This window comes from Helianthus annuus, chromosome 8, assembly GCF_002127325.2.
Source record: "Helianthus annuus cultivar XRQ/B chromosome 8, HanXRQr2.0-SUNRISE, whole genome shotgun sequence".
Classification (NCBI taxonomy): domain Eukaryota; kingdom Viridiplantae; phylum Streptophyta; class Magnoliopsida; order Asterales; family Asteraceae; genus Helianthus; species Helianthus annuus.
The window spans coordinates 31,832,187-31,843,648 of NC_035440.2; the positions used below are offsets into that span (position 1 = coordinate 31,832,187).

Consider the following 11,462-nt stretch of genomic DNA (forward strand, 5'->3'; position numbering starts at 1 on the left):
CACCACAAAAAGCTCAACGTCTTAATCTCGCTAATAATGCCATCAATTTTTACAGGTTTGTTTGAAAATACCAAATTATTTCTAGCTCTCCAAATATTCTAAAGCGCAATCCTTATAATACCTTGAACCGCAATCTTCTTTTTATCCGACCCGGAGACTTCCGAATGAAATTCCAAAAGATCCTTAATAGAGAAAGTATAGATGCTTGGAATGCTACACCAAGAGCTGATGCCGTTCCAAACAATAGATGCGACGAAACAGCCAATGAACAAGGTTGGATTTATTTGCTATAAAAAAAATCTAAAACCAATGTTTTAAAAACCGGTAAATACCGGCCGGTTATACCGGTATTACCGTTTTCAGATTTAAATCCGGTCCGAAACACCCCGGTAAGTAGGAGAAACGGCATCGACTTTGTACCGCCGGTAAAATCCGGTATACCGGTACAGGCTCAGGTCTGTTTTTGGGTTAGGATTTTACTTTTTATCGGTCCATCTTCATGTTTACTCTCAACTTTAACCTAACGACTTTTAATATTTTATCTCCTTCGACCAAAATTCAAATCAATCCATCATTCGTGACTTGTTCCAGACTTCCATCGCTCCATCATTCGTTCCATATTTACATCTACATCCAATTTTGGATTATTTTTTGAGTTGATGTTGTAATTTATGGAATTATACAGTTAACTAGTCAACCCGGTTGAATCGCCCGATACAACCCGGTTTAACCGGTTAAACCATTTTTGTGCGTAATCCGGTATGATTAAAAAACCGGATTTTAAAACATTGTCTAAAACTATTAAAAAAAATTGATCGTTAACGTTTAGATATTTCCAACGGTGACTCTTCTAGAATCCGTACAAGTCTCACTTTAGGCACCGTTGAATTATCGGCTGCCCAATGAGTTACGGTTTCTTTGTCAAGTACACGTGGTCCATGACGGCTGAGTCGGCTAACTAACCTTTGACTTTTTACTCACTTGTACGTCTTCAATACCCTTTACCTTTCCCACAAGCAACTACGTGTCACTTTCGTCATCCACACTCTTTCGTCAAACTTATATAAGTCAACACTTTGTCACCTAAGGCTATATATACCCCATCCCCCAAAACAACTCATATTTCATTCTACTCATTTTTCAATACAAACCATAATTGTTTCTTTTCACACAAGAAACCCATTAACTCATCTTTATCTTTATATTCAAGAAAGTTATATCTTGTTTCTTGATTTTCTTAAACATGATGTATTTACCGATGAAGAGATCGAGAGAAGCCGAGCTAGACACGGCCCTAAACAACATGGCTAATTGCTTGATGCTACTTTCAAGGGGTCCAACAAGCAACGAGTCGTATGACAACACACCTGGCCGCATCTTCGAGTGCAAAACATGTAACCGTCAATTCACATCTTTTCAAGCACTAGGAGGCCATAGGGCTAGCCACAAGAAGCCGCGGCTGAATAATGATCTTGGCGACTTGACTCATGTGGTGCCTGCGAAACCTAAATCACACGAGTGCTCGATATGTGGGCTAGAGTTTTCGATAGGTCAAGCCTTGGGAGGACATATGAGAAGGCATAGAGCGACTACGACGAATGAGAATCAGTCTTCTGCATCGGATGATTCGTCTTCTTCGGTAGTGAAAAAAGTGAACAATCAAAAAGTTTTTAGTTTGGATTTAAACTTAACACCCACAGAGAATGATTTGGAGTTTCAATTCAGGAAGGTAGTTCCAACAACAATTGAATTATTTATATGATGGACTTTAGATGTACTTGTGATTATTATAGCAAATTTTCCTTTTTCATGTTTCCGTTTATATATGTAAATTAATTACAGATTTTGTAGATTTTGTGAAGTGTTTACTATACATTTATGTATTTATACACGATAATGATAATTTTAACTATATATTTTATTTATTTCTTCTGAAGAAGAGTTCAAATAACGTGGTAGGTGATGGCATATGTTAACTATATTAACTTTGGTTCTAATATTTAAAAAATACAAATTAAAAGTCAATGGCTTTAGAGTTGAACTAGGAGCGGATTATCAAGCCATTGAAATGTTTTTTTTTTATTCCACTAACCTAATCCATTTCTAGGGTTTAATCAGAACTTCCTTGTAATAGAATTTATTTATAATATTTAAAATTACAACTCATCTTTTAAAGAGTGGAAGGCCTTTACATATACCTGCAAATATATAAGTGAACTAAAAAGTAAACTGTTATCAGGACAGATAAACTTGAAATATTGTGTTTCTAAATTCATTATGACATCAAATATCTAGTGTGCTTCCGCATGCAATTCTAGTTAAAGCTTGCATCCTTAATAACAAGAGTATATCAATCAATCAATCATACCCAGTAAAATCCCACAAATAGCAGAGCTATTGGTAGGGTCTGGGGAGGGTGGGATGTAGGCATACCTTACCCCTATCCCTAGGGATAGAGAGGCTGCTTCCAGTGAGACGCTCGGCTCCAAAACACCCAAGAAAGAAAGAAAAAAAAAATAGAACATGAGGTGTATGTGTGTGTGTATGAATCTACCAATATAACATGAGTGGTGAATGTAAAATGAAAAGCTTATGACAAAGGATTAATCATGTTTAGAACCCGGACTATGTGAAAACTGAAGCTGAAAGCAAATGAAGCCTATGTATTTAAATTTACGGTGACAACAACATTGAACAACAGAAAGAAAAAAAAAACAATACCTTTGTTGGACAACCTAATGTGTTCAGGGATAAATCTAGAGGAACAAGCATCGAAAGCAAAACGTGGCCCAACAAGAAGAGCCGAGTAGCATTCGGATTTCCGGGATTTAGGAGAAGGCTTGACTACTAGTTCTTATTGTTCGGATGCTGGGTAAGCCCTCAGTCCGCTCTTATGTGTTCCATACCTGAACAAAATAAAAAGTTGCGATGACCACATAAAACACATATGCAGTGTTATTAAAATATAATGATACAGAAAAAAATAGTTATGTAATTACATGATGACCTTGTATCACAGGTTAAACAATAGATAAATAGATAAATGTTGTGTATACGGTTTACGTAATTCTTTATTTGAAATTGATTGCGCTAAATGAAGCCATATATAATGTGTATACTTATAATTAAAATAAATAAAATGAAATTGTACCGGGATGTTTTGAAAACCAGTTAATTGGTACTTAAAATTAATGAGGTGATGGTCCTTTGACAAAGACAAAGCCTTTAAATACTTTAGAAAGGAGGGATCTTGGATTCAAATCACACTCACACAGATAACAGAAGTAAAGAAATTTGTCGTTAAAAAAATTGGAAAAAATTGGTACTTAAACAAAAACATTGGGATGTCCATTGAAATAATTGAATAGTCACCAAATAAACAAGAAATAGAAAGATTGTTTTTTATTTTCTTTTACAATATTTCTTATATTTTTAAGCAAATTGGAATTAAATAATCCTAACTTTCTCAATTTAGCCGATAATAGTTTGCGTTAAAAATAGCTTAACCGAGTTAAGATTTTTAACGGCCAAATTAAAAAAGTTGGGATTTTTTTTAAGATACATACATTATAATCTGTATTATGGAGGATTTAAACCTTTGATCTTTTGATCGTGAGACATACACCTTGACTACCGAAATGTCTCCTCAATGAAATTATTTGTCAAATATACTTTTCAAGATATAAGGGCGCTCGGTGTGGGGCTCGGCAAGGGACGTCGTTGGGCGGCGCCGGGCCTCAACACCATTTCCAGCAGAACGTCGGCGTCGAAATCGGCAGAGAGGAGACGACGAGGACGGGCACAAAAAAACAAAATCCCTCTGACACACACATATACATACAACACACTTATATATATTTTAGGCTCATCACCCATTTCCTTAGTTTCATTCTCTTTGTCCCATTCTCACACCCATCCTACGTGGCGCTGACGTAGAGGCCCATTCTCCAAAACCATACCGTGTAGCCTAACTATCCAAACTATAAATTGGATATAATTAAGGGATTAATTGGAACTTCATTTTTTATTAGTCGAAGAAGCTTTATGATCATTCAATGGTAAACCTAAAAAGTCAATATGGCCCCAAGTCTATATTTGATTTTTGGTTGGTTTAAGTTGACTTTAAAATGCTAATAATGTGGACTTTATATCTTCCAATTTAATTACGTCGTTGAGGCGGAATACATGCGCAAGCGAACCAGATCACATGCATTTTTTAATTTTAATTTTTAATAAATAACCCATCATGTCGACATACAGATAATCAACTACTTATGATTATCGGAGAGTGTTATCCAATTGTCATAGTTTAAGTCTATGATGTTAGACTAATTTGTGATTATCAAGTGTCGTTATACTTCAATCTATATTTTAATTGTCTGGAAAGCAACTTGAAGATATGACCATTGTAAATTAATATGTAATTACCACCTGTCCAGTCGTTTTCTTTCAATATTGTAAAAAAACTGATATACTACTAGAGTACTAGTTATAATTATGCATATCTTATGTAGTAATAAACCACTCAAGCTGGCCTAGTACATGGTTGGCGTCTTTTTTGGGTAAAGGGTTACCCTGGTGAATATAGTGGTTGGCGTCTTGGGTTCTCCAGTGGAGACCCAGGTTCCAAACCCACGAAGATGATCAGAGAAATTCAATCAGAGTCTAAGTATAAACGCGAACGTGGGGCAGAGATAGCTACTTGAACCCCACCCCTTGGCTTGGCTTTAGAATTGCGAGTCAGTTGCCTCTTGCGATGGTCTGGGGAAAGGGTGCCGTAGGCCGGTTAACCTATCTGGTAAACTCGTTTTTTTATGTATTAATAACTCTTTTTCATGTGCGAACGTTAATTTCTATGCTAAATTACTACATATTCCATTTGGTATACAAGAAATGAAGAAAATAAAATGAACAAGGATTAAAGAGTTCATAAAGAAACTTATGACAATCAAAAAGTACGAGAACACGAGTACATGCACATGTAATTTCCCTATACATAACCATGTGTTTCTCTAAAGCCACACGCTAGGTTTTAACATATAAAAGCTTGTGGAGTTCCATTAATACTGGAAATTCGACCACCAAAACAATTAGAAATACATGTTTATATCATGGCAAACAAAAAATGAACTTTTTCTTTCAAACAAAATTCAGTGATTGTTAATCCGATATACATTATTATTAATTGCATTTGATAGAAATTTCGGCGTAGCTGATCATTTCAAAAGTAATAAAAAGGCCTTTTATCACCTAGCTCTAAGTCAGCTTTTATTAATTAGCGTTTTAGGTAAGCGATAACACTACCTAAACATGCTTTACTTATCAAACAACATGTTAGCATTGATGGATAGTAGAGTTTAGGTCGGCGATGATTATCGATATGTGAAATATGGTATTATACAACAAAGTTAGTGAAAGTCATCTATCTTTTCTATATCATTAAAATTACGTGTCTTGTTTAGAGTTTTGTCATGGTGTAAGGAGATTTGATTCCTTGCAAATCATGTTTCTCATCCCTTTTGCTAAGTTGAAAATGCTTAGAAGTTTTTCTCAGAGACCGAGACCAGGGCCGTCTCCAAAAATCATAAAAAAACTTTTTGCCTTGTTCGAGATAAAAAATTTAGGTCACATTCGCAAATCTTCATATAATATAAACTCATCAATCATTCAATCAATTATATAAATACTAAAACCCATAATACTACGATAATTGTTATCAAATACATAAAACAAATTAACAAAAATAGTGTAGCAAAAATATCAAATTATCGAACCTACTTGCTAAGCGAACAGCGTGGTTCTTCTAACATTTTTTGAAGCAACGCTCTCAATCAACTCCTTGTAATCCATAGTATCCAATATTTCACTTTCAATAGATATTGTTGCCAACCCGTTTAGCCTTTCTTGTGACATTGTAGAACGTAAATAGGTCTTCAACAACTTCAACTTTGAGAAACTTCTTTCTGCCGATATCCCTTGGTTTCTACTGATGTCTTCATATCTGGTCCCACTCACAACCCACACTCATTGGGCCGCACACTATAGTTGGACCGTATAACACATTGGGCCGCACACGTATATGGATTACATGTAACTAGACCGCACACTTATAACTAGGCCCAATATTGTTGAACTGCACACTACATTTCACACATTGGACTATGTGAATTATTGTTAAACTGTTGGACTGAGTATATACGAAAATGTATGAGAACTTTATGTGTAAGACGATATTGTGTGAACGTGTGACTATATGCTGCTTATGTGCTACGTGTTGAATACGTGCATACATGACACTATTTGAATACGAAACTAATTAGACATGGTAACTATAATAGGACGTGATTGACCAACAACTAAACCAAGTAAATTATCTGCCGAGCAAACCGAGGTGAGTTCACAACTTTTACTAAAAGCATGCATTCCCGGTGGTTGGGAAACAGAACGAAAAACGCTATCTCCTTGTGTGGGATACAAACAACGCTATCTCCTTGTGTGGGATATGAGTAACATTCTCCCCTTGTGTTGAATGCTCAGTTAATTACTATTTATATTAGATGCAACAAGTGTACTAAACGAAACTCTATCACGAAAGTCCCTACTTATGATACCGACTAGTCGCCGGTGCCAGGCGAACGGGTTATTAGTTGATAGCGTTATTTAGGTTTCACCAACCTCACACCGTGCCTGTAGAGGATCGTTCGTGAACTAATAGACTCAGGAAAAACCGTCAATGATGATAGACATTAACAAAACGGAGCAAACAAACGTGAGGTCGCAGAGTATTCGGTATAACGCAGTTTAGTAGCTTACATATGGGGTAGCTCCCCATGACATGATATAAATGAGTAACTTAACTACTTAAACAAGTTTTATGAAAACTAAAACTAGACAACTCGTGAACTCGCCAACTTTATGTTGATACCCTACTGCATGCTTTGCAGGTACACAGTGACTTAGGAGCTTGCAGCTTGGGGATGTGTAGTTGTCGCCTTAACCCGTGTTGGGTTCTTTCAATAATTATGAACTGTGAACTTATGTTTGAACCATGTTGCTTATGCTTCCGCTGTTCTCTTAAAAACACTGTTTTGAACTTAAAAACTTTGGACTTAAACTTTAATTGTCATTAATCGTATTGGTTTGGTGAAACTATTTTACTATTATTATAATTATGGGTAAATTACTTTTTGAGTCCCCGTGTTTTATGAGTTTTAACCACTTGAGTCCAAAAGCAAAATGTTTAACGACTTGAGTCCCCATAAGCATTTTTTTTAACCATTTGAGTCCAAATTTCTAACACTGTTAGATTTTTTTGGTTAAATATTGTTAAATGACCAAAATACCCTTATAATTAAAAAAATAAAAAAAACATTTCTGTCTCTCTTTTATATCCCTGATCTCTTTCCCTCTCTTATACCAACTCAACTCCCTCACACTTCCTTCATCTTCAATCCCTATTTCCATGGTTCTTTTTAACCTAATTTCATCTCCTTTTCATCAACCACAACTTCCATCTCTGTTGTAGATCGAAAATCAACCAACATGGGTCAAGAAATCATCGTCGTAGCTACTTCGGCAACCGCCGCAGCCCCACCACCGCCGCCGCCGACGTCGCTCGCACCTGGGTTCCGGTTTCACCCCACCGATGAAGAACATGGGTCAAGAAATCATCGCCGATGTCGCTCGCACCTGGGTTCCGGTTTCATCACCGCCGACGTAGCTACTCCGGCAATCGTTTAGGTTTCAGGCTGTTACGGAAATCGATGTTTATAAATCAGAACCCTGGTAACTTGTTTTGAGTTGATTGTTGTGGAATTTGTTAATTTGTTGTGCTAATTTTGTTGTTAGGTTGCTAAAAGTTTAATCATTTGAATCATTTCTGATGTTGCTTTAAGAACAAGTTAATAGTTTTTTAGTGAGATTGATGTGAAATTAGTGATGAAATGGAATTTTAGTTCATTAGATATTGGGTTTCTAGATTCTGTGATGAAAAGATGAAATCTGTTTGCTTTTGTAATTTCATTGAAGACATGAGATCGAGAATGGTACTTTACACATGCTTGTTTTGGGATATTGAACTGATTGGTTTGATTGTGGGTGGTAGGGAAAAGGATTCGTTTGTGCTATGCAGGATTTTCCAAAAGAGCGGTTTGCAGGCAGTGAATGGTGGTTGACGGTCAACGGAAGGTGGTGATAGTGGTGGAGCTGTGGTAGGGATGGTGGTGGTGTAGTGGTGGTGCGGTGTTGTGTGTGAAATGTTTGTGTGCAGGTGTCTATAACAATATATATAATTTATTTTATATATAATATTAAAATATTTATGCATTAAAGACTTGTTCCTTATATTTTTGTGCATATAAGACTTGTACTTTGTGTGTAAATGACCAAATTACCCTTGTAGTTAACAAACTTGGTGGATGGAGTTAGAAATTTGGACTCAAATGGTTAAAAAAAATGCTTATGGGGACTCAGGTCGTTAAACTTTTTGCTTTTGGACTCAACTAGTTAAAACCCATAAAACACAGGGACTCAAAAAGTAATTTACCCTATAATTATTCTATATGATTGGTGGTTGGATTATGGCCAGTCACACGCCTCGCGGTAGTAGTGTGGAAATTGGGGGTGCGACAGCTTGCCCTATTTTTATCTTTCATGAGAAAGCGATGATTCTACACTAAGCTCGACTTTCTCTCCTAACCTCTCTTTTTCCTAGGGAAATGTGCATAGTAAAATGAGGCAGACGTTAAACCCCTTGCCACTTAGACTATCCGCATTAGTGAAAGGCTATCCTTTCTACAAACAGCCTAATCAGCATGCCACATCAGCTTTTCACTTATTCTTCCCACAAACACTTTTTACCCACAACAGTAACATATATATCATTCCCACAAACAACCTTATTATAATTATTTTATTAAATTTAAACTAAATAAAAAAAAGAAAGGACCCACCATTCCCCCATTTTTCACCATTCTTCCCCAAGAATCCTTAAGAATGAACACCCTCCATGTCATCCTCCACAACACCCACTAATCCATTCCTCTCACAAATGCCCTCCACATAGGTTAAGAATCACCTACAAACATCCTTGATGTGGATAGTCTTAGTACTATTTCCATTCATTTGGACTTTGAAGATCAATAGTCATCTTTTAATTACCATTTTGCCCCTCCAATAATTCCAAGTTTGTTGAAAATTTGGGATGTTACAAGAAGAGGCTTACTTAGTTTCACCTAAGTCCTAGAACGTCTAAATAGACAAGAATATATTTTTTTTGAAATGAGGCTTTGTTATGAAGCCAACAAGATATTACATGTGCCTTCGATCGACCGATGATTACCCAATCTGTGGTAACAAATGTCGTAAAACAAGGAGCATGAGTGAATGCACCCAAAGTTGTGCATCTGTGGTAACAAATGTCGTAAAACAAGGAGCATGAGTGAATGAACCAACCCAAAGTTGTGCATCAAGAGAGAGAAAAAGGAGAGATGATTTAGGTCATGGTAAAACCCCATTTGCCATAGGATAAACCAAACGACAGTGTTTCAATTAGTTTGCATTTCCATAATATAAGAAAATAAAAGTAAATCTATGACGGCGACATTTCGTCGGTATTGATTAAGTTTTTTTTTTTTCTCATACGTATTAATACAAAATAATAGAAAAGTGAAAAAATAATTCAAGGTATATAGTCGTCGACACACCTTTCCAAAATGGCGTTACTACTTTTCACTGATATCGTTTACACTATGGTGAGGACCTTTCATTAAGAAATATAAAAAAATAACCTAAATTTTGAGATGGCTTATTGCGACGACACATCATCGTTGTAGCATGTCCTATATCGACAACTTCCAAACGTCGCTTTAGCCTTTGTCTACGTAGCCTTTGTTTAGTTAGTATGATATATATATTAACAAAGGGCCTTTGGTCTAGCAATAGTCAGGAGTTGGATAAAACTTTGTTTTTTTACAAATGGTAAGGGTTCAAGTCATGTGGTTGTCAAAAAATGTATAAATTAGAAGTAGAGTTAAAGAGTGTATGAGTTTTCATTCAATTGAAACTCCATGACATCTTTATTGTTGCATATCAGTTTATTGTTGTAAACTTTATCTGCTTTATTAAAAGTATGCCTCTAGATATAGTCTATATAGTGGCCGTTATATGATTCCTTTGACCAAAAAGTGTATGATGTTTCAATCTTTTATGTGTAGTGATTTATGTTATTAAAATGTGATAATTTGTAAAAGTCTATCTTGTGAGGGTCTTTTCTCAACTTGAAATTTATGTACACCATATATATTCTATCATTAGTGAAGCCAAAGCCGATATCAAATAACTTACGAAGATCTTACGTTTCTAAGAAAATTCCACATTTGACTTATGTTGAACCACGTAACTTTGTCCCTTTGTATAAAGAAATGTACAATACAAAAAATTCAAAGTGTTTTTTTTTCAAGCTCCATCCAAAAGTCTAGAGAAGTAAGAATGTTACGTATCAAGCATGACATATACGTCAGTTTATAGCTGAATTACTGAGCGCGGTGTACGTCATACTTATTAGAATGCATATCAAATTAGGGTTTCTATTGAGCCTATTGAGCACGTAGGCTCAATACTAAAACTCTAATCTGATATACATTCCTATACTTATATGTTATCCAACTCAATATCCCAACCACATGTATTTAGTTGATATTGCATTCGTATTCTTGTTTTTATGTATTCTTGTGTTTTTTCCTGATGTGTTGTATTGAGATGCGATGAGGTTATGATTAGCGAAAGTTGTCTACTTAGATAGTGTAAGAGATATATGTTTCTCATTGCACCTTGCAAGATGTATGAAATGATTTGTACATAAGGAACATAGTGGCAAACTTGATATTGATCATTGACAAGTTTAATTCCAAGCGATCAAATTAGAAAGCTAAAATCATGTCATTTGCCTAGAGGGTTACTTTAATCGAACTTGTCTCCAGTAGCATAACATCATATTATCTATCTCTATATAAATATCGGGTCAAACTTATAAGTACTCTAGGGCTCCCGTAGGAATTCCTATGGGGACACGGGCATGATAATTAAAATCAATTGGGTTGCGTTGGTTAAAATCAATTGCTCGAAAAACATTTGGGGGACTCGGTGTTGGAGGTATTAAATATACCAATATCGCCCTCTTAGCTAAGTGGTGGTGATACATAGAGAATGGCCCCCATATTTGGGCTCGGGTTATCAAAACAATACCTAAAGGTAAACGGTGGTATAAAGTTGTGCCTGTTTCTAACTCCGTTGCGTGGAAGAACATTATTTGTATAGTCAATATCTTATAACAGATAAACATTGGTATCTATCACAAGCTCGATTCCAGAGTAGGCAGAACTACTAAGACAATTTTAGACTGATTATTGGCCTCATGAAGGTATGTAGGGGCAGAGCTTTTAAGGGGCAAGGGGTGAACCCGT

At 35.9% G+C, this 11,462-nt stretch overlaps 1 protein-coding gene across 1 annotated transcript; it reads left to right on the plus strand.

Moving 5' to 3' along the window:
- The first annotated feature begins 1,112 nt into the window (after window positions 1-1,112).
- On the plus strand, window positions 1,113-1,861 carry LOC110872553 (zinc finger protein ZAT11). The gene has a single exon (XM_022121366.2). It carries the CDS (start codon window positions 1,244-1,246, stop codon window positions 1,760-1,762), a length of 519 nt encoding a protein of 172 aa, XP_021977058.1. The 5' UTR covers window positions 1,113-1,243; the 3' UTR covers window positions 1,763-1,861.
- The last annotated feature ends 9,601 nt before the right edge of the window (window positions 1,862-11,462 follow it).